Genomic DNA, 24,716 nt, shown 5'->3' on the forward strand with positions numbered 1-24,716 from the left:
TGCAAACATCCACAAGGAGATTATAACTGTTACTGATAACCAAATTTTTAGTTTACAATTTTTTCACAGAAAAATAAAACAAATGTTTTTTTACAAGCATCCTTCCTACCTGCCCCCCATCTTCCTGCACACCACCTAACACACACACACACACACACACACACACACACACACACACAGAAAGAGAGGGAGAGACAGACTGGAAAGAAGAAGAACATTATAGAAGAAAAACACAGGGATTCTTATCAGTTCAACCCCTGCCCCACTTTTCTGCCTTAGCATTCTCTTACTACAATTTTTAGGGCATTAAGATGTTGGTGGTACAATTTTCCTTCTAGGTGTTACCAAATACACTAATATTAGGAGTACTTTTTCTTCAAACATCGCTTTCTATTCAAAAGTAAGTCTTATTAACAAATTGACTTTCTTTGCATTCTCTGAAACACAAAAGCTTGTTTTTATACTTTTTTCCTTTTTACCAAGAAGTATATTCCTTATATAATAATAAAAAATGAAAAAGTAAATAAATGTTTTGTGGAAAGAATTTTCATCCCTTTTCTGGAACTCATTCCTAATAAATTAGGTGTTGTGCAGACTGCCTCCACTGGGCTTGATTTTATTAATTTTTTATTTATTATTCTTTTTTAAATTTAAAATCAATTGACACATAGTGTATTATTAGTTTCACAGGTAGAGTTTAGTGATTCATCAGTTGCATATAACGTCCAGTGCTTATTACATCAAGTACGCTCCTTAATTGGGCTTGCTTTTATATTAACTAATTAATATCTGGCTTATTCTAGAGACCTTGGAGTGGCTTATAAAAGCACAAACAAAATAAGATAAAATATAAATAGATTCTTAAAATTTAGTTTCTGAGGTTCATTTGGAAGAGTAAATATATTAAACCTGCCAATGGGGCATCTGAGTTGCTCAGTGGGTTAAGTGTGTCTGCCTTTAGCACAGGTCATGATCCCAGGGTCCTGGGACTGAGCCCTGCATTGGGCTCCCTGCTCTGTAGGGAGTCTGCTTCTCCCTCTCCCTCTGCTCCTCCACCTGCTCATTCTCTCTCTCAAATAAATAAAATCGTAAAAAAAAAGAAGAAGAAAAAAAAACTGCCAGGAAGTGTTTGAAAAAAAGAAAAGCTTATACAATTAGTGTAAATGATAAAACAGTCTTTAGTATTGATAGAGTGAATAAAAGATTACTGGAATAGTATACATAACAAATCCACATACATTTAGTATAGGACTACACTACGACGTCTTAATGGTGTACAACAAATCAGTATAAAAGGATGGATTATCAACTCAATACCATTTTTTGATTAAAAATAAATACTTTATATAACACACAAAAATAAACCCTAGGTGTATTGAACATTTATTTATTTATTTATTTTTAAAGATTTATTTGAGAGAGAGAGAGTGTGTGTGTGATGTAGGGAGGGGCAGACGGAGAGGGAGAGAGAGAATCCCAAGCAGACTCCCTGCTGAGTGTGGAGCCTGATATGGGGCTCGATCCCATGACCCTGAGATTATGACCTGACCCAAAATCAAGAGTCAGATGCTTAACTGACTGAGCTACGTGCCCCCTGAACATTTGTAAAATGTAAAAAATAAATAAGATTATTAGAAGAAAACAGAATTTTTTTTAAGAAAACAAGTTGATGGAAGGTTTTTTCTAAGCATGATGTGAAATTGGAAGCCATAAAAACTGACAAATTTGACTACACTGAAAAAAAAATACCATAATCAAGAGTTAAGAGATCAACAGCATACTAGGAGGACATATTTGAGGCCAGTATAATAAGGAATCACCAATATTAATAAGTCAATGTGAAAGAGTCAAACAGCCCAATAGAAAAAATAGGGAAAGAACATTAATGGACAATTAATGGAAGATCTATAAATGGCAAAGTAACATGTGAAAAGGTACTACACTAATGAGCAAAGAACTAGCAATTAAAATAAGGAATGTTTTGCCTGATTGACAAACATTATGAGGATTAATGGTATCTAATGCTAGTGAGGGTTTAGTTAATGATAATGTAAACTGGTACAACTTGTGTTGAAAAGCAACTGGACATATCTATTGTAAATTTATCATTAAATTTGTATACTCTTTGACCCAGAAATTCTATGTCTAACAATTTATCCTGCAGATTTACTCACATAAGTAAAGATAACACATACAAGGATATATTTTCTATAATATTGCTTATAAGGATATAAGTTCTACAAAAGTAAGGGCTTGCTATGTTCACCACTGAACCCCCATGCCTGGGAGAGTGCCTAGTACATACTAAGTGGCTCAAAAGATACATATTGAATGAATGATGAAAAAACTGGAAATAATCTATCAAAAGACTGCCTCGGTAATAGAGCATGTGACTCTTGATCTTGGGGTTGTGAGTTTGAGTCCCACCCTGGGTATAGAGATTACTTAAAAATAAAATCTTAAAAAAAAAGGTTAAGGGCACCTGGGTGGCTCAGTCAGTTGAACAACGTCCGTCCGACTCTTGATTTCTGCTCCAGTCATGATCTCTGGGTCGTGGGATCAAGCCCTGCATTGGGCTCTGCATTCAACAGGGAGTCTGCTTGAGATTCTCTCTCTCTCCCTCTCCCTTTCCCTGTGCCTCTCCCTCCACCCCGATGCTCTCCCCGTCTCTCTTAAAATAAATAAATAAATTAAAAAAAAAAATAAAAACAGGGTATTGCTATCTAGAGGTTAAAAGCTACCTTTGGCAGCTGCAGTAATCTGCTCTACTTACCTCTCATTCATGCACTTAACAAACACATATTGAGCTCTACTATATTCTGAGTATTGTGCTAAGGAACCAATAGTAAGAAACAGTCCCCAAGGGAAATAATTATGTTATGTATTATTATGACATGCCCTTTAGATACCTCTGCTAATTCTCAGATAGCTTCTAGGACCACAGTTTATAGTAACACAAATATATAATAATAACAGATTTAACAATGTCTTAACCAGAGAAAAGAAGGGTTATCCCTTTAAGGGTAATAATAAACTTCTTAAAATTGCTAGGAACGTTTTAATGTATATCCTTTACCTTGTGTAAGAAGTCCTCTAAATTGCTCAACTGCTTTGTAAACGTCTACTTGGAAAAATTCCCAGAGTTGAGTCTTTGGAAAAATATCCTCCCAAATTATTTTTCGAATGCACTGAAAAATTTCAATAGTTAAAAAAAATATATTTAAAATCTTTTCACTAAATATTATTTATCAAATTAAAGATAGACTCTAAATAATTTTCAACCATACATTTACTTTGTACTTTAGAAATTTTGTTTTTCTGTTTTAGTGTGGTACTCCTCTATACATACTGACATTCATTTGATGATCATTTTCAATCAAAGCAGGTACTCCTTTTTCTTTATATTTCCCTTCTGCAACGTCACAGGATAAATGCCACAGTGCTCTGTCTAAGACCCAGGCAGGTTTTAAGTGTGGAGAATTTACAAGGTTATATGCACTTTCTGGATGTTCCTGGATCCATCTACTATTAGCAGCTTAAATAAAAAGGAAACATAAAGAAATATCTTGTAATTAAAGTGAAGTTAGTATCTATGTTAAGTTTAAAGATGAAACAAAATATCAACATCCACCACTCATTTTCTTATATATTAGACATCAATACTTAAATATTATATTATAATTATATTATATAAACTATATATTATATATTCATATGTTACATTTTATATTAAATATTTGATATTAATTTAAAATATTTATCACAATTTATGATACTGTAATGTGAAAAACATTTCTTGGTTGTGGTGTCCTGTCATCCACTTCACCATACATTTTTCGTTTCTGTTGTAGGAATTTTTAATTGTTGTAAGATGCAACACTGACTTATTAACACCCCTGTAATGACATGTTTACTATTGTGAGAGTTAAGAAGGGCCTTGTCCTTGGTCCATTTTGACAGTCAACTACAGTTTGGAACACTCCTTCTAAGCCTGAAAAACATCTTTCCTGCAAGCCAGACAGGGCTTCTGCCCAATCTTCAGAACTCAGAATGTCATTTACACCTTTTTTCCTGCATAATCATTTCTTCCTATATTTTTGGGGGGAGAAGGAGTAGGGAGGTGAGTTTCCTTCCTCTAGATCTTTAAATATGATTGTATCTCCCTAAGGCTACGAATACAAATACACATCCTACTCAAACACAGTTATTTCTCTGACTTCTGTAGTCTATTAGTATCAGACCAAATGTCTAGAAAATCCAACCTGAATCTGCTTCCACTTTCTCCCCACAGTCTTGTTCCTTTTCCCACTGCAATCTGCTGCTGCATCCAGCACTCCACTGACGTTACTCTAAGCCTCCTAATCATGAGATTTAGTGCTACTTTCTCAACTTCATCCATTTAACCTCTGTAACATTTGCCATTACTGATTATTCCTTCATTGATTTATAAAATACTTCTTTGATTTACAAAAGGTATCTTTATTTTGGTGGTTTTTTATTTTTCCTTCTCTCTTTTGGTCCTTCTCATTTCTGCTAAACCTTTGAGGGAGGTTTGCTACATCTTCGTCCTTCTCTTTCTTTGAACATGTCCTTCCTCATCTCACCCACTCTTCTTAGTACTCACGTCTCAAACCAGTCCCAGCTCCAGCCAAGGCCCAGGCACATCTACCCAAGTATCTGATGGGTAGCACTGCCTGAGGACAGCATGTTAACTCAAAATCCATTCATATGTTTACATCACTCAGAATGTGATCTGTCCCAGGCACTATTCTGGGAGATGGATATTCTGCAGCAAAAGTGAGCAAGGCTCCTGTCCTCATGGAGCTTTTTCATTCTAGAGAGGTGGGTTTGTTTGTTTGTTTTATTTTATTGTGCTTAGACAATTCTGATGGAAGAAAACTCAGTTCTCTCACAGGCAACCTCTTTGTATAGCTAATCTTGAATGGTTAATAAGATACATTGTTTTAGTAAGACTGATAAAAGTGAGGCTGAGAAATTGCTAAAAGAAACATAGTCAAAGGACAAGGGTGTAGCTTACATCTTACTATCCATTTGTATCAGTAAATTCAGAATCAGAATCAGAGGAGTTCTGCCAGGTATTCCAAGTATTTACAACATTAAAGAATATTTGTTTTAATTTTTAAGTAAACAAATAAAAGCTATACATATTCTGTTTCATCTTTAAGATAGAGTAATGCCCCTGAATTCATACTGAGGAGCCTGAGTGGTCAATATACATGAAACAAAAAGTAATAACAACTGTTGAATACCTACCATATACCAGTTAAATATCCTAATTTATTAATCCTCATGTCCTACCACATTGTGTAGGACATACTATTGTGTTTCTTTAACAGATAAGGAACTGAGGCACAGAGAGATAAGTAACTCAGACAAAGTCATACAGGCAGGAATGAATTTGGGCAAGTTTCTTCAGCACTTGCAATCTTAACCAGATGAGTGTGTTCATGCCTCATTCACTCAGCTGAGCACCATTACAATCCTTACAGAGTTTAAAAATCATTATTATTTTAGTTTCAGTAATTTATTTAGTAAATAATGTAGTATATAATTTATTTATTTATATCTATAATGAACACTTGGATGAAGACAGGATACGTAAGAAACAGAGATGTTGTAATAACAGTTAAATTAATAATTCTCCAAATCCAAATCAAGCTGGGTTTTCCCTAGATTCATCATCATAGTTATTAGAATTCAAGATGTAAGAGAAAAATGTAAATATAATTCTATCCAGTTTGGATTTTCATTTATTAAGAATACTAAGGCTACCCTAATTTTTTAAATGGTAAAATCCTGAAACTTTGTTGCTTATTTTATTTTTTTGAAATAATCAAGTGTAAAATGAAGGAATTCTAAACATTAGCTAATAAAGTATTTTTTTCTAATTCTACATGAATGAGAAGTCAAACCGAACTACATCTTAATATATATGGATTTCTAAAGTGGTGCAGTGAGGAACTTAGCAGACATTCTCCCCAGCAAAACTGCAATTTAAATAGCAAAAATTACAAAATATAATCATTTAAAGTCTCTGGAAATTGTCCTAAGGGCATTCAACATATGGACAAACATTTATTCAAGAAAATCTACTAACTCTCGTCAAGAATAGCAAGTGTCCGTGGCATTTGAACTACAATCTGCTCCCTTAACTCTCCCAACCAGCTATGTGTTAATGGAAGCTCTATGCCAGGTAGGCATGGCCAACATGGAGCCTCCTTCTTCCCACCACTCCCAGTCTGGGGTTACAGTTTCATGCTGGGAGAGGCAGGCTGCCTATGTTTCTCACTCCCTCTAGCCCCACTTTGTAGAAGCTCTATTCCAAGTAGGCAGGCAAAGAAAATCTCGGCTCCTTTCCTCCACCTAGTCACCACCCCACCTTGTAGGGTGGACATCCCTTGTAGGGAGGCCAAGAATACTGGGACTCCAATTGCCCCTGAGAGCTGGAGCTTACTTGTAGGGTGAAGATTCCACGTGGGAAGGGCAAATGAGAAGACCAGGGATTGCTACCTCCTGCCTTGAGTGCCCCCAGAATGAGATGGTACTTGGAGAAAAGTGGTCTCATCCCCAGCTCTGGAGCAGTGGCACAGGTGTTCTGCTCAGGGAGAAAGACAGGCCATGAGGATAAAGGGCTCTGCTTGAAAGGACTGAATTTGTTTGGAACAGTGAGTGAAGAATTCCATCTGTAAAGGTGTCATTGAAAATAATGAAGACCTTGGTGGGGAGCAGTTAAGAGAATGCTGGTAGCTCCATTGTGTAAGAAAAACATCAGAGCAAACCAGAAGCTTACTAGAGAGAACCAGGGAAAGAGAAAGCAGAGGACAGCCTTCCTGGGGCTGCACCCACTCAGAAGCAATTCTAATAGGACATGGGAAAGACTTGAAAACATTCCTCATATCTCATACAGACCCATCAACATAGGATAACTCACTGGCAAAGGGACTTAAACACAACCTCTACCCAAACATGGAGTGAACACTAACCTACTCTGACCCAGGGTGAATCCTAGGAAGCCAGGCTTAAAAATAAAATCACATTCACCTCTGGCAGTCTGGGTTGTGTCCCAGACTGTGTTGTCTCCAGAGCAACCAGAGAGAAAACCTCCAAGCTGCCAGTCCTTGATAAATTTTTATCCATCCTTTTACTGTCAACCTGTTTGTATCTTTGAATCTAAAGTGTAGGTTTATGCCTGTAGACAGCATATAGTTGGATCTTGTTTTTTCAATTAACTCTGACAGCCTCTGCCTTTCAAGATATAGGCACACCTTGGAAATATTGTGGATTTGGATCCAGACCATTGCAATAAAATGAAAGTTGCAACAAAGCAAGTCAAACAAATTTTTTTGGTTTCCTAGTGTATAAAAAAGTTATGTTTATACTATTTTGTAGTCTATTAAGTATGCAATAGCATTATATCTAAAAAATCAATGTATATACCTTAAATAAAAAATACTTTAATGCTAAAAAATGCTATTATCTGAGCTCTCAGCAAGTCATAATCACACATCACTGACCACCATAACAAATATAATGATGAAAAAGTTTGAGTTATGAAAAGTTGGTAAAAATTACCAAAATGTGACACAGAGACTTGAGGTGAGCAAATGCGTTGGAAAAATGGCATCATTAGACTTGTTCAATGCAGGTTGCCACAAACCTTCAATTTGTAATTAAAAAAAAAAAAGCAAGCAAACAGTAACTGAGAAGTGCAATAAAACGAAGCATAATTAAACAAGGTATGCATTACTTTAAAAATTCCCTAGATCTTTGGCTTACAAATTTTTTACTATGCTGAGTGTGGCTATCTTTGTTATGTTATTTAAAGTACACTGAGCTTTAGGATGTGTAGATTAATTTTTTTTTTTTAATCAAATTTTAAAGGTTGGGAAGTTTTCAGCCATTACTTCTTCAAGTGTTTTCTCTGTTCTTTTCTTTCCTCTCCTTCAGGTATTTCCATGATGCATGTTGGTGTGGTTCAAGATGTCCCACCTTTCGCTGGAACTCCGTTCATTTTTATCTTCTTTCTTCTGATCTTCAAAATGTATAATCTCTGTTCACTGATCCTTTATTCTGTCAACTCAGATATAGTGCTGAATACCTCTAGTGAATTTTTAATTTTGGTTATTTACTTTTCAACTCCAGAATTCCCATTTGGTTACTTTTAAAAATTTCCATTTACTGATACTCTCTATTTGATGAGATATCATCATCATATCCTCCCCTTTACTGCTTATAACCTGGTTTCTTTTAATTCTTTAAATATATTTATAATAGTTGCTTTGAAGTCTATGTTGGCTAAGCATGACATCTAGGACTTTTTAAAGGCAATTTCTGTCACCTGCTTTTTTCTTGTGTATGGGTCACACTTGCTGTTTCTTTGCATTTCTCAATTTTTTGTTGCAAATTGGGCAATTTAGATAACGTATTGTAGCAACTCTGGATATTGAGCCCATTCCCTCCAGGTTTTGTTGGCTGGCTGTCTGTAACTTGGCTAGACTATTGCAGTGAAGTCTATTTCCCCTACAGTGTGCAGCCACTGATGTTGCCACTCAGAGGGGCAGCCGTGGCCACGGGTAGTCAGTCTGGGATGACAGTGGTTTTTAGCAGGGTTCTCTTAACTGTCTCCTTCCCTGCACTTTGTTAAACTGCTTGCCTCTGCTGGAATCACACTTAGCTGTTACTCTTTTGTGCTATTATTTTTTGATAATAGGCTGGAGCATAAATTACTCCACAATCTGATCCAATTAAATTTGGACTCCTTGGCAGGGATAATCTCTGATGCCAGTCTCTGAGACTTGTCTGACCCCAGGAGGACTGTTCTTAGCTGTCTCTTTCCCTGGTTTTCTCAGTTAAACTACTAGCTAGCCTATGATTTCATGTGTTGCTCATGGTGATACCAGCCTCCTCTTGTTTATCACCAAAGTCTCCATTGTTTCCAACAGCGTCCCATGCTATGTACCAAATAAAGTCAATTTCATTCTTACTCTGTTCTGACTGCACATCTCCTCCCCTGCACAGAACACCTGTGTCATTGCTCCACAGCTGGTGACAGGAACTGTAACCTCTGGGTTTTTTGGCTTACCTCTCCAGGTATGGAACCTCCACCCCACAAGCAAGCTGGGGCAAGGGCAACTGGAGCCCAGTATTCTTGCCCTGCCATGCATGGGGTAAAGCTTTTCCTCTATGAGTGGGATTGGATGAAGGAAGGGAGCCCAAGACCTCTCAGCTGTTCTTGCCCAGAACAGAGTTTCTGCAACAGAGTGCTGGAGTTGGGGGGGCATGAGAAATGTTGGAAGCCTTACCATTTCAACTGTAGCCCCATACTGGGAGCTGAGGAGAAAAGGAGCCTTGTGTTCCCAGCTTCACCTGCCAGGAGTAGACCTATCATCATTCTGAGCTGGGGCAGGGAGAAGAAGGTCCTGGTTCAAATGTCACAGACTATCACTGCTCTTACTGAGAGTTAGTAGATTTCCTTATATGCTTCTCCATATGCTGAATCCCCTTAGAACAATTTCCAAAGAGTTTAAACAGTTTTTTAAAAAATAATTTTTACCAGTTGTTTTGCTGGGTAGAGGGTCTATGAAGCCCTCACACTGCCAATCTGGAAGTTGACTCCCCCTGGATGGTAACTTTATAATGAAAACCTGTTTCACAGAAAGGACATTATGATTTGTAACACTTTCCAATTTAAGGCTGAAGCAAAGTTTACTTTTTATATTGCTTAGAATCTCTCAAATGCCTCAGAAATATAGTCTCTGATAGAGACTGCTACTGTACCCCAATTTTTTTCTCCCTTTGTTCCTTTAGTAACAGAATTCCCAAGGTTCAGCTGTACATACGGCTGACAGGCTATACTGCAAGACTCCTTTACAGCTAGGTGTGACAAGAGAAAAAAATCCTATCTGATAAAATGTGACAATACACACACACACACACACACACACACACACACACACCAGATCATGCCCTTAAAAAGCATGACTTCCCTTCCTCATTTCCACTGGTAGAAGGTGATACTGAGAACTGGAATGGCCATATTTGATTAAGAGTTGGAAGCAAAGTGTTGGAGTTAGAGCAGCATGAGCAAGAACCTCATTCTCTATTACCACTGAGCTACTATAGTAGTCTGGGGATGTGTATCTCATCTTTTATAAGAAATACAGTTTCAGTCTTACATCACTACGTTTTTGTCTCTTTGTTACAGCTGCCTATCCCATATCCTAACTCATATAATGTCATTATGTAGTTTGATAAATTTGATGGGAATGATATTATAGATGTTAAAGTAATTATCAATAATGTCAAATTTTCAAGTGAAGAATACTGAGTTCTTAGATATTAGGAAGTTTTCACTGTGGTTTACAGAGAAGATAATATTTGCAAGGCACCCTGGGTTAAACTGAAAGCTGATCATGGCCAGAGGCTTCTCCAGGCCCAGCTGTTCTGACAGGTGACTGGAGCAATCATCTCCCTGAGGATCACCAGTTGGGAAGTTCTGATACATTTAATAGAATTGTATATTGGTGAAGAATCTTGGGATCCAAATGGGTTAACTTTAATAAGCCCTTCTAGTATGTAAGGGTATAATTTTTAGATTTAACTTCTAAGAGTTTACCAATAACTTTCTGTTTAAATAACAGTCATTCAGTTTTTTCAAATATATACTATAGTACCAGAGCTGTTGCTATATGGGATTCACATGTTGGTCTGCAAAGTATTAATACTGCAAGCTGAAATATGTGATTATATGTCTCTTCTATGATCACTCTCTTGTTTTTATAATCATCACACTGAAAATACTTACAAGCTGATTTTACCTTCAACTAACACTGTTTCTTTGAAAGGAAAAAAGTGGTACTATATAAAGTGATTTTTAAATTGAAAGACACCTATGCATCATTTGTGTTTTCAAAATTTATGTTATATAAAACAGCAAGAAATAAAATAATCAGAATATAATATTTTCATCAAAATTAATGGAAGTAGTTAATAAAGCTCATACCAGTATGGTTGTAGACAACATCAGTAATACAAAGAATATTCCATTCCTTTTTCAATTTTTCCACTAGCTGTCCAACATCATTCCAGGTATACTTTTTATTAGGTCTTGAAAAGTCAGGATTTAATTCTAACTGGTCGGCAAGGGAGTAGCACGATCTAGATAGTCCAAGAGTTTGTAATGGGGTAAAATGAATCATGTTGTAACCTGCAACACAAGAAAATAAACAAAGACCAATGTAAGAAAAAAAAAACAAACTAAAACTAAGCAAAATACAAGTTTAAACTTCTTTAAGTAATTCTAAATAGCGAGGCAACCATGCAACTAGAAAAGGAGTCAAAGACTAGCTGTACCCCAAGTGACTTCAAGCAAGTCTACTTAAATCTTTCAGAATATCAGTGTCCTCATATACAAGACAGATATAATGAGATAATGCATTTGAAAAAATCATTGTACACAGTGCCTAGCTATTATTAGGGGTTCAATTTATATTTGTTGCATATAAATTATATATATATACTTATGTATATACACAAGTATATCAGCATGTCTTGCTCTTACTTTTAATGCTCCACTATACTTGTGTTCTGTTTCAATTATGTCAGTAAACTTATCTCTTTCTTCATATTATATTCAACTTGAAAGTAGAAAATTAATATTATCCATTGCATATACCTTTTGTATATAGGGCAGCACACACCTTCCATATGGAAGACAGTTCCTCAATGTTGAATTAAAGTTATATACAATAATAATACATTTTCCAAAACATTTTAATAGTTTGCTAATTTTTATATGTCAAAGTGAAAGTCTTAGAGATAATAATGATCTCGTTTTATTATTGGAGTTCCTTAATTTACTGAGTTGAACCATATAATTTGCTATTTTTATAGACTAAAAATGGTTAAGTCTTAACAACTTTATATGATTCTATTTATATTACTAAATATACTAAGAAACAAAATTAAAAGGAGAATCAAAGCTTTTGAAATCTGTATCACAGAGGATAATTACATTTATTTTAAAAAAGAAAAGAAAGATAGCTGACATTACCTGATTCTTTTGCAACCCTAAGTCTGCTTTCCCATTCATCAAAGGGTCCCATACATTTGGCTAAAAATGTCTGGAGAGTAACACAGTCCAAGGGTAACACGTGATTATCAGCACCAACATGTAAAATAGGATCCACAACTATGTAACCCCCACCACTTTTCTCATTTCTAAGGAAAAAACAAAACAAAAACTTCTCAATTAATGATAGGAAAAAAAAAATCCTCATCTGATAGTCTGACTCTTTAATGGGAAGTTGAATTGTCCCATTTAAAAATATATTTCTAAGCACATAAAATCATTTACAAAGTTGCAATGAAATTCAATGGAAAAGCCTCATTTTATCCTTTTCTAATCTCTACATAATAACATAATACATATAACATCTAATAATGTTGCTTTAAGGAAAAATAAGTGTACTAAAATCTGTCAGTAATAACAAGGGCACTCAAGCAAATAGCATCTTATAATGAAGTTATATGAAAAGACTAGAATATTCAAGCATTTACTTAAAAAAAATACTTTGAATCTGCAACGAGTCTTACAGTTACTTCCTAGGAACAAAAGAACCATATTCTATTTGCATCTCAAAGAATCCTGTAAAAATTGCACTGCCATGGTTTATATAATAACTTTTTACAAGCTATATAATTTAACTGGATAGAATAAATTAACTCCCCCCACCCACCACATATAGAACACCTGACTTACCCTTGAAGGAAGTAATACTGAAATGATCCAGCTTGCTGAAGATTAAGTTTACAGTATTTATCAGAATCATCTTCTCTTTCTGTTGGATTTTCCCATTCCAGGGAACGGAATTTTTGTCGATTAAATGCTTCTCCAGGAAATGGGTAATTTGTATACACAGTAACTGCTTTTCCCTGTAAAGTGGGGCCTAATCGGAACTGTAGTTCGAACCCTAAACAAAAAGCACATTTCAATAAACTCATTGTAGGAACTTAAATTACCACATTAAAAAATAGATGTTTTATTTAAAGTATTACATAAACTATGGTTTCTCAACTATGTTTAAAATAACTCCTAGGGATGCCCGTGTGGCTCAGTCAGTTAAGTGTCTGCCTTCGGCTCAGGTCATGATCCTGGGGTTCTGGGATTGAGTTCCATATCGGGCTCTCTGCTTCTCCCTCTGCCTGCTGCACTCTCTCTCTCTGACAAATAAATAAAACTTAAATAAAATAAAATAACTCCTAATAAATAATGCTGGTTTTGGAACTACTTTGCGTTCTAATTTAGCTGAATTTTATATTTTAACAAACACTTAACATCATTAGAACTGCCTTCTCTGTCCTGTCTCTCTCCTCTCCTCCTGGAAACTGATTCCTATTTGCATGGCTACTTTGGAATATGCAAATTCTTTTTTTTTTTTTCTTTAATAATATGTCTTCAAGTTTATTGAGAGTATTTTTAGAAACTAGGATAGCACTAAAGCAAAAAAACAAAATGAAATTTTACTGAACTTGAAATCTTTCTTTCTCTTTAATTTTAATTCCAGTATAACTAATATATAGTGTTATATTATTTCCAGGTGTACAATACAGTGTTCAATAATTCTATACATTACTCAATGTTCATCATGATACGTGTACTCTTAATCCCCTTCACCTATTTCACCCATCCCCCAACCCTCCTCCCCTCTGGTAACTGTTTGTTCTCTACAGTTAAAGTCTGTTTTTTTGGTTTATCTTTTTTTCTTTGTTTTGTTTCATAAATGCCACATATGAGTGAAATCATATGGTATTTGTCTTTCTCTGACTTATTTAATTTAGGATTTATTCTCTATATCCATCCACGTTGTAAATGGCAAAATTTTGTTTTTTATGGTTAATACCACATCTTCCTTATCAATTCATCTATTGATGGACACTTCAGCTGCTTCCATAATTTGGCTATTGTAAATAATGCTGCAATGAACATATGAGTGTATATATCTTTTCAAATTAGTGTTTTGATATTCTTTGGGTAAATACACAGTAGAGGAATTACTGGATCATATGGTAGTTCTATTTCTAATTTTTTGAGGACTCTCCATACTGTCTTCCACAGTGGCTACACTAGTTTACATTCCCACCAACAGTACACGTGGGTTCCTTTTTCTCCAAGATGTGCAAGTTCTTATATTACCCCATTTCCCATGATCCCTCAACACTTTCCAAACCCCCAGCCCCCACCTCTGAATTGATTGCCCAGAGGTGGGCATCTAAGTACTTAGAGATCTTTGCTAGTATTTTTCAAACAGCAACAGAAAAAGTGAGTTTCTCTGTGGTGTCAGAGTATGTGATAGTATGTAAAACTTGGGAGGTATTGGAGTAACTATCTCACCATAGAAAGTAAGCCAGTCTTCCTGAGAGAAGACAACCTCTAGAAAGGCAGTTTTCAGATTTCTAACAGAAGCTCCAGAGGCATTTGAGCCCCTGATGACTGTTCTTGATGTCTGCTCAAATCCAGCAGTGTAGTAATAGTTAACAAGTGGCTGTGTGAGGCTGGGGTTGGGGGTTGGGAGTGCTGAGCCCTGACTGAGCAGTGTTTGCTGACTTTCTGGGGGAAACAATCTTACTGTGTTCAACCTTAAGCTACCAACGTGATCTCACTGAACATGGAACTGGGAAGAGATATGCACAGTCTGCTCTTGTGAGTCAACACAAGTGATTCCAGCAAACTAAGGCCTCTATCCCTATTTCTCATGGTTTAGTATTTAATATTTAAGCCTTTCTCGGAATTCTGAGGGCCAAAACATTCCCGCTTTTACCAAAGTTAGGCTATTTCTACTAAAATATATCTGAGACTTCTACAATGTGTTACAAGTATTTTGCCATGAAAAAAAAAATCAACACATTATAGTTATACTTTTACAGTGAAATAAAATTGTGGTTGGTTCACGGCAGATTTTAAATCCTGATTATAATTATTAGAATGTGAGAATTCTGACTATGGTAAAGTCTATTAGAACTATAAGGCATGTAAGAGTATACTTACCATGATGAGCACTGAGTAACATATAGAATTGCTGAATCACTATATGTATACCTGAGACTAATATAAGACTGTATGTTAACTATACTGGAATTAAAATAAAAAACGTTAAAAAAAAGTAATAAAAAAAGAAATATAAGGCTTATAAATTTTAATCATGAATGTAACATTTCAATTAATAAAGGGTCATAACCAATGAAGGCAGGAAAACTTAGTTTTGCTGATTATAATCTTTAAGCTTAAGGAAATTTAAAAAAAATATATTTTATTTATTTATTTGTCATACAGAGAGAGAGCGTGCAAGCGCTTAACCGACTGAGCCACCCAGGCATCCTAAGCTTAAGGAAATTTTAAAAATTTATTTAATTTATTTTTTTACTATTGAAGCATAGTTGACATACAATGTTATATTACTTTCGGGTATATAACACAGTGATTCAACAACTGTACACATCACATAATGCTCACCACAATAAGGGCAGTCATCATACAATGTTATTACAATATTATTGACTATATTCCCTATGCTGTACTTTTCATCTCTGGAACTTATTTATTGTATAACTGGAAATGTTTACCTCTTAAGAAACTTGTTGAAAAGAAAGAAGCATACTAATATCAATACTTTTAATGCTCAATTTATTAAACATCTAACAAAGTATAGAAAATTATGTAATAAGTGTAGACCATGTATAGGAAACAAAATAGACAATGATCTCTGCCCTTGTGGAGCTTGAGTTCTAAAGGGGGAAGGCAGCCATTAAACAATGAACATGACAAATAAGTAAGAAAAAACTATGTCAGAGAGGGATAAATGCTATGAGAAAAAAGAAAAATCAGAGCAGTGTAAGGAAAATGGGGGAAAAGAAGAGATGGTGGGGAGATGGTAGCAATTTTATTAAGAAGTTGAAAAGCTTGAGAGAAGTGAGGGGGTTAGCCACATGGCTATTCATGGCCATCTATGGAAAGTACTGACTAAGCAAAGGAAACAGAGAGGACTTAGGATGGAAGCATGCCTGGTGGTTCCAGAAATAAGAAGTTCAGTATGTGTGGATTGGAATAAACCTGGAGAGAAGTAGTAGGGTATAAGGAAAGAAAGGTAACAGGGAAGTCAGATCATGATTTTGTAGGCCATTGTAAGTATCTTGGCTTCTTCTCTGACTGAAATGAGGAGTCAATCAACAGTTTTAAGCAGAGAAGTCACATAACCTAACTTGTATATTAAATCACTTTGCATGATATATCACTCTGAATATGTCTGCTTCTGGCCATAATGGAGTAACTGGCATTAGATTTGCCCTCTGCTGAAAAACTAGAAGAAATATATGAGACAACTGTTTTCAGAAATAAGTAGTAAAGGACTGCGATGCCTGAGAGAAGGGTGATTCCTATGGACTCTAGCTTTTAGACTGGGGAAACTTTCTGGGCTGTGACACAGGGAGCAGGAACAGTAGTCTGAGTTGAGAAGACAGAGATTAGAGTTTGGGGAGGGTGAAGAAACTGCAATTATCAGGGCAGAGTATGGCAATCCACACAGAGGAAACAGAAGATGTAAAGGACCTCAGACTCCTGCTTCTGGCAAAGATGTAATGAATAACAGGGATTGGATTTACGCTCTTCCTTGAAACTTAAAAGAAACCAGGAAAAACCAGACAAAATATATGAAATGATAGTTTTTAAGCCTGGACATCAGGCAACTAAGAGACAGAAAATAAGCAATGTGAACCTTAAAACTGCCCCTTCTTACTACCTTAAAAGAATTTCCAGGTTGAGGCAGAAGGAGGAGAACCAGGCAGAGCTCAACTAACTTTCCGAGCTGAGAAGATGGAGCTAAGAATCTGTTGAGACCAAAGCAGCTAGTTTGCAGATGAGAACAGTTAGTGAGGAGGAGAAAGCTGCACAGAGACAGAACTCCAGAGATTTGCAGAAGGTCTCCCTTGAGTATTCAGCAGAGTACTGATCAGTGCATGTCTAAGACCAGGAATAGTGCTTCTTCTCACCAGCCAGATTGGAAAAATTCATAATTCATGCGGCACTGGCAAGAAAGTTCAGAGGATCTTGTTTCAGGAGTGGAGAGTAATGAGCCCTAGACCGGGCATAGACTAGACTAGCTTCACAAATCAGAAGTAAAGCTCAAAAGTATCAAAATATTTCCAAGTAACTTAACTTCATTCCAAAAACAAAGACAAAAAACATTTATAAGAATCCAAAAATAGCCAGCATTCAACAAAGTAAAATTTATGTCTGGCATCCAAATGAAGATTGTAAGACATACAAAGAAGCAAGAAAACACAACCCTTAACAAGGAAAATAATCACTTAATGAAAACTGACCCAGGAATGACACAGATGTTGAACTAGCAGATAAGGAAGGACATCAGTTATCGTAAGTGTATTCCATATGTTCAAAAAGTTATTTCAAGACATGGAAAATAATAAAAAACAAAACAGAACAAAAGATCGAAATAAAACTTTTTAAAAATGAAAACTATAAGGTCTGAGATGAAAAATCTACAACATGGAATTAATGGATGGTGAGACATGGCAGAAAAAAAATTAGTGACTTTCAAGACACAGCAATAGAAATACCCAAAATGAAACAAAGAGAGAAAACAGAGTCTAAAAAATTGAAAAAGCATCAGTGATCTGTGGAAAAACTCAAGTGGCCTAATATATAGATAATTAAAGTCCTCAAAGAAGAGTAAAGAGAGGGGGGATATCAAGTATTTAAAGAAATAATGGGTAGAAAAATCCCCAAATTTGATAAAAACAACAAATTTATAGATCAAAGAAGTTCAATAAATCCCCAGTCAAGAAACATGAAGGAAATCACACCAAGAAACATCAAAATCAAATTGCTCAAAACCAGTAATAAAGAAAATACCTTACAAGTAGCCAGAGGGGGGAAAATGTCATAGTAAGTTCAGAGGAACAATGATAAGGATGACAGATTTCTCATGGGAAACAATAAAAGCAAGAAGACAGTGGAGCAGTATCTTTAAAGGTACAGTAGATTCTTGGATAATACAGGTTTGAACTGTGCACGTCCACTTACACATTGTTTTTTTTTACAGTACAGTACTGTCAATGTATTTTCTTTTCCTCATAAATTTTTTTTTTTTTAAGATTTTATTTATTTGAGAGAGAGAGACAGAGAATGAGCAGTGGGGAGGGGCAGAGGGAGAGGGAGAAGCAGACTCCCCACAGAGCAGGGAGCCATACGTGGGGCTCAAACCTAGAACCTGGAGATCACGACCCCTGCTGAAGGCAGAGGCTAACCGACTGAGCCACCCAGGCGCCCCTCCTTATGATTTTCTTAATAACATTCTCTTTTCTCTAGCTTACTTACTGTTAGATTACAGCATATAATACATATAACATACAAAATATGTGTTATCTGTAAAGCTTCTGGTCAACAATAGGCTATTAGTAGTTAAGTTCTGGGGGAATCTAAAGTTATACCTGGATTTTTGGCTGCATGGGGAGTGGGGTCAGTGTCCCTAACCTCTGCATTGTTTAAGGGTCAACTGTACTTAGAGATTAAAACTGTCGGCCTAGAATTCCATACTTGGTGAAAATATCTTTCAAAAATAAAGGTGATTTTTCAATGTCAGAGAAAGATGTTACAAATAAGCAAGGCTGAAGCTACAGTGAACCCTATTGTGGTGGATATGAATCAGAGATATCAGTATCTGCTAATATATATATATATACACACACATATATGTATATATACTATACATATATATCTGCTAATACACACACACACACACAAACACACACACACACATATATGTATATATAATGTCAGTTTGATTCAAAGCAAATCCTGAAATGTAGAACATGTAGATGTTTCAGTCATGTTTAAAACTGCTCTTTGGTAAAGTAAATCCCTCCCAATGATATTTGACAGATGGTAAATTCTACATCACAACATTAAATACCAAAGCTATTCTTTGTGAACAGGAGATTGGTAAGCTATTCTTTATGAACAGGAGATTTCAATAAAAGATATTAAGAGAATGCTGGACTCTTTCAATTTACTGTAATCCAATCAAATACCCCTATCTTTGCCTAGAGAAATACAAATACTCTGTTTTGCATACTGCAGATAATGTGAAGAATGGAATTTCTAGGCATTCCTTGAAAAAATTATAATTTAGTGATAAGTACTGCTAACCACATTCTTGGACTGTACTAAATTATGAATATAATTTTTTTCCATAGCAAATGGCTTTAGCAAATAAGAAACAAATTATCCAAATGTCATTAACTGCAAAAATTTAGGGACTCACTTCTACTTCTCACATTGTACAGTGAAACTTATAATTTTTTTTCCAAGTAGCTATATACCTAAATTTTTCTATACATAATTTGGCATAAATATACTAAGTGTTAATAAGGCTTATGTTTGGCCCAATAATTTCATATACACATATGTTTTCTGAGGAATTAATCAATGATGTAAACATAGAGTATATTCATAACAGCTTCATTTATTATAATTAAATAAACTGACAACAAACTATCTAAAGATTGGGAATGATTAAATAAATTGTGGTACAAATTATGGTATTATCCAAGCTAGAATATTATTAGCCATTATAAGTCATGTTATTTAAAGATATTTAATAACATGGCTACTTTTATTCCATTTTGTTCATTTTATGCATCTATAGAGATCTTTTGAAATCCTTTCTAGAAAAAAGCATGGCTGAAATGTGGCAGTAAGCTAGGAGGTGGAATTCACCCACCATTATACTATAAGCAGGTTTCAACTTGCTTGGATAGTATAAACCCAATTTTGTTTTGAAACAAAGAGCACAGAACAAAGGCTTTTTATACACTTCTATAATTTTATAATTGGGAAAACATCATTTTAAAGTTAGAGATACAATTATGAAGAGATAGTTTGAGAAATAATTGCCCAAAGATTTAAAACATGAAATTGTAATACTCAGTGACTGTGAGAACCATAAATATCTACATCTTTACAATAATGATTAAATTTATTATGGAAGAAGTGGTATTATTTTGAACAGGTACAAACACCAGAGACTAGCTGTCTGAGCATATTTAAACAACCTGTCCCCTGTTCAGCTTACACAAATATTGTTTTTATCATTACACAAGGATTCAGAGAACTTGTAGTACAAAGGTTAAAACTCATCCAAAATCTCAAAACAGTATTTAGATCAGTGGTATACCCTCAGAAAAAAACTGACAAGCATTCTCTAAATATGAATATTTATTTATTTATAGAATACACATGTATGACGATTTAATAGATTATATAAATTATAAAACATAAAAATGGGATAAGATGTAAATAAAATAAACAATATTTTAAATAACTAATTTATTAATGGACAGAAAAAATCTTTTAGCTCTCACTAAAATTTAGTATTGATAATATCTGTCAGTGATAGCAATGTGATTAAATAAATTTCATTAATTTTAAGTCTTGGTTTAATATTCTATGATAAAGTAATTTAAAGATTCCAACTTCTGTTTATTGATATTTGATTTAGCGGCCTCAGACTTGAAAAAAAAACACACAAAGATACCCAAATTCAAATGGAAGAAGCTCTTGGTGGCTGTGTTTACTAATCCATGACATTAATTTTTCAATCCCATTCACCAATTATGTAAAGATTTTTGTTGAAATGTGCTAGTAAAGATATATTTTCCTGCCATCATCAATTGTTTTTATAAGCTAATAAGATGTTCCATATTTATATATTAAACAGATGATTTGAAAACCAACAGAAATCCTTTATTTGGAAGATTTTAAACAGATTAGAAAATTTTGTTATCAACTTTTTAAAGAGGGCAGATATTCATTATATGGCTAAAATCATATGATGGAAGGGTTACTAAAATACATATTCAAAATGTTCTTGCTATAGCAAGGGTCAGCAAACTATATCCAGTCTACTATCTGTTTCTGTAAATAAAGTTTTATTGGAACACAGCCATACCCATTCATTTATGTGTCATTTATGGTTGCTTTCATGATACAATGGCAGAGCTGAGTAGCTCCAACAGAAAGTATATGGCCTGCAAAGCTGAAATATTTGCTATCTGAACCTTTACAGGAAATATGTGCTCAACTCTGCTCTATACTATCAATTTTCATCAAAAAGCAGTTAACTTTCTCACTCAGGTTTACCTCACAGTTAAATTGTGTTTATTTTTTCAGAAAATTTTTTTTCAGAAAATATTTTCTAAGAAAGCTACATGTCATTCCTGAAAAGGACAAATTTCAAACAGCAAATATCAAACATTTTCTAACTCATCTTTAAGTTTGACAACCTCTTGAGGTAAAAGAGGCATTTATGGTTATTCTACCTTTTTTGGCAAAGTATTGTACAGACTCTACTATTTAAGATAATATAACTTGTATATGTACTTAACCTGGATTAGCTAAAAATGTAATCCGTGGCAACATACTGCAAGCAAACCAGATATGGTGTGACTGTCAACCCCTTCCAGACCTCCAACCTCCACTCTTTTCTCAGAATATGTCCTTCTTGTTTATAACTCATGTGACACACAAACTGAAAGCATCAATGTCAATTTATGCATTACCAAAATGTAACTGCTTTTTTAAAAATCTTTTTAAAAAACTGATTGATTGATTGATTTTTAGTGATCTCTATACCCAACATGGGGCTCAAACTCACGACCCTGAGATCAAGAGTCGCATGCTCTGACTGAGCCAGCCAGGTGCCCCCAAATTTAATAACTTTTTTAAAAACAAAAACAGATGAAAGAAAAAAAGGAAAAGAAAGGAAAAATCCTGTACTTTTTTCCTATATTCCAATAGATAGATCAGTGCCTACCCTTAAGGGTACATAGCCACTCTGTAGACCTCTAATACAACTCACTGAAACTAAAATTTTTATATACAGTAAATGAAACATTAGAATACCTAGAGTATGTCAGATTCCATAATTACTCACTCAGTTCGCTAAAATTAGCTTAGGTCATAGCAGTACATGGTGTGGCTATCTTATTCCTCATAGAACACTAGGAATACTTTACTCAGATTAGCCTGCCTCCTGCAGGCAACTAGTAAAGTGAGTGATCAAACTATTAATATAAACTAAATTTTTCCATCTTGTTTCCCTCCACTAAATTTATATAAGCTCCAGATTCTAATCAAGAAAACTTTATAAGTATTTTCTTTTTTTTTTTTTAAGATTTTATTTATTTATTCATTTGATAGAGAGAGACAGGGAGAGAGGGAACACAAGCAGGAGGAGTGGGAGAGGGAGAAGCAGGATTCCTGCGGAGCAGGGAGCCCGACGTGGGGCTTGATCCCAGGACCCTGGGATCCTGACCTGAGCTGAAGGCAGACGCTTAACGACTGAGCCACCCAGGCGCCCCATAAGTATTTTCTTTAAAAAAAAGTGTAAGTTGAAATTTGACCAACCAATATAAAAATGGAAGAACTCCAGGTTTGGGGAAAACTGATTTTGTTCATTATTCTGCCACTGAATGAAATAGGAAATATAGAAGGCTATGATTTGGCTAGAAAAAAATAATTATTTGGTCTTGTACTTGTTGAATTAGAAGAATCTATAGAGATACTAGCCTTGAAAATGAGGAGGAATCCTTTCTTAGGGAAAAGTGAAAAGAAAAGAAAAATGAAGAAGGACGTGGTGACCAATTAAATATGAAAGAACCAAAAACTGCCAGAGTTTTTCTTCACACCTAATTGGTCGCCAAGTCCTATGAATTTTAAAATGTCTCATACTCTATTCCCTTTTTTCTGACTCTGATGTAGTTAAACCCTTATCTTTAAACAGACATATTTTCAAAATAGCCTTCTTGAGGATTTCTTGTCTCCAATGTCTCTTCATCTTTCACATTATAATTATCTTCTATAACAATATGATCACCTCATTACTGCACACAAAAAACTGACATGTTCCCATTTATATCATTTGGTTGAATTTACTGGTTTTAACTAGAGTTACAGACTCAACCACATCACTCTTATTTTATAAACCCTTCACAGTTCCCTCTTCAACTAGCTTGGCTGATTTTACACTTTTTGCTAGCTTTAACTCATGTTTTAGTAATCAATCAGCAGGGATTTATTGACTGTTGTACATTGTACTAGGTTTATAATACTTGCCCTATCCTCACAGATCTTAAACTCTAGTTGGACACTGTAAGACCAATAAGCTTTTAGAAACTGCTACATTGTTCAGGACTTAATTGTTCTGTGACTATTGTATCATTGGAAATCAAAGAAAGGAGATAACAAAAAATTAAGGAAAGACCTCAAGGAGGAGGTGGAATTTTAGCTGAAAGTTGAGAGGTAGGCAACACACAGAATGATAGGAAAGGGATTTAATAAATATAGAGGAATCTGACAAAAATGAAAGTGTCAGGAGAGCTATGAGAAAAGCCAGTGGGGGGGCGCCTGGATGGCTCAGTCGTTAAGCGTCTGCCTTCGGCTCAGGTCATGATCCCAGGGTCCTGGGATTGAGCCCCACATCGGGCTCCCTGCTCAGTGGGAAGCCTGCTTCTCCCTCTCCCACTCCCCCGCTTGTGTTCCCTCTCTCGAAGTCTCTCTCTCTGTCAAATAAATAAATAAAATCTTTTTTAAAAAAAGGAAAAGCCAGTGGGGAGGGAATTAACAGGGGAACTGTAAAGATGTAGGACACTAGTAATGGGGAACAATGAGGTAACAACCTTGGCTAAGGAAGGTGGATTTCATTATAGAATGTCTTGGAAGCCAGCCAGAAGCATTTAAATTTGACTATATAAACACCAATTAATGAAAAGGGAAGAGATGGCATAAGAAGATTATCTTTTTTTTGAGATTTTATTTATTTATTGGTCAGAGAGAGAGAGCACATGCACAAGCAGCGGGAGAGGCAGGCAGAAGGAGAAGCAGGCTCCCCGCTGAGCAAGGAGCCCGATGCGGGGCTCGATCCCTGGACCCTGGGATCATGACCTGAGCAGAAAGCAGCTGCTTAACCGACTGAGCCACCCAGGCATCCCAAGAAGATTATCCTAGTATACATATTCAGGCATATGAAAGAGAGAGACAGGCAAACAGAGACATTTGGAAAGAAATTATAGGGCTTAAAGAGACTACAGTTAAAGAGAAGAAATTGTCAAAGAAGAGTACATAGTTTCAAAGGCCTTGAAACTTTGAAAATGGAGATATCACTAGAATAAACAGGATGTGAAATGAAGAAGGTTTGAGAATGGGGAGGAGATGGTTTTGGATATGTTAGACTTAAGCATCTCCAAGTGGAGCTATCCTGAGTCTATTCTATAGTGTAATACCTGGATGAAGCCAAGAAACCAGGGTGAAATAAATAGGTACAGTGGTCTATCAATGCCTTATACCCATTTAGTCTTTAAAACCATGTATTATTAATTTTGAGCTTCAAAATCCAGGAAGGTAGAAGAGCAGAAATTAACATCTTCACTTCACAAATAAATTAATGTTAATAATTCATGTGACTTTCCCAAAGTCAAAAAAAGTTGTTAGCAGCAGAGCCAAGAAAATTCTAGTTTCTTACTCTTGCCATTATACTCCTGGCTTTCAAGAAGCAAGCAAAATTCAAGGCTCTTCTTCCAAAAAGAGCCGTCAGCATAGAAGCAACAAATGAGGCTATGAGAAT

General features: G+C 35.3%; 1 protein-coding gene across 2 annotated transcripts in view; it reads right to left on the reverse strand.

Moving 5' to 3' along the window:
* Positions 1–24,716, reverse strand: part of AGL (amylo-alpha-1, 6-glucosidase, 4-alpha-glucanotransferase) — a 77,457-nt gene that overhangs the window by 50,625 nt on the left and 2,116 nt on the right. For both annotated transcript variants that reach the window (XM_032422837.1, XM_032422827.1), the window contains exons 3-7: positions 12,782–12,992; positions 12,074–12,240; positions 11,024–11,227; positions 3,354–3,535; positions 3,077–3,188 (exon numbers count right to left, since the gene is read on the reverse strand). In XM_032422837.1, the coding sequence (XP_032278728.1) occupies positions 3,077–3,188; positions 3,354–3,535; positions 11,024–11,227; positions 12,074–12,240; positions 12,782–12,992 (876 nt within the window). The remainder of the gene's footprint in view (positions 1–3,076; positions 3,189–3,353; positions 3,536–11,023; positions 11,228–12,073; positions 12,241–12,781; positions 12,993–24,716) is intronic.

The sequence above is a fragment of the Phoca vitulina genome, unplaced genomic scaffold, assembly GCF_004348235.1.
Source record: "Phoca vitulina isolate PV1807 unplaced genomic scaffold, GSC_HSeal_1.0 scaffold2, whole genome shotgun sequence".
NCBI classification, from domain to species: domain Eukaryota; kingdom Metazoa; phylum Chordata; class Mammalia; order Carnivora; family Phocidae; genus Phoca; species Phoca vitulina.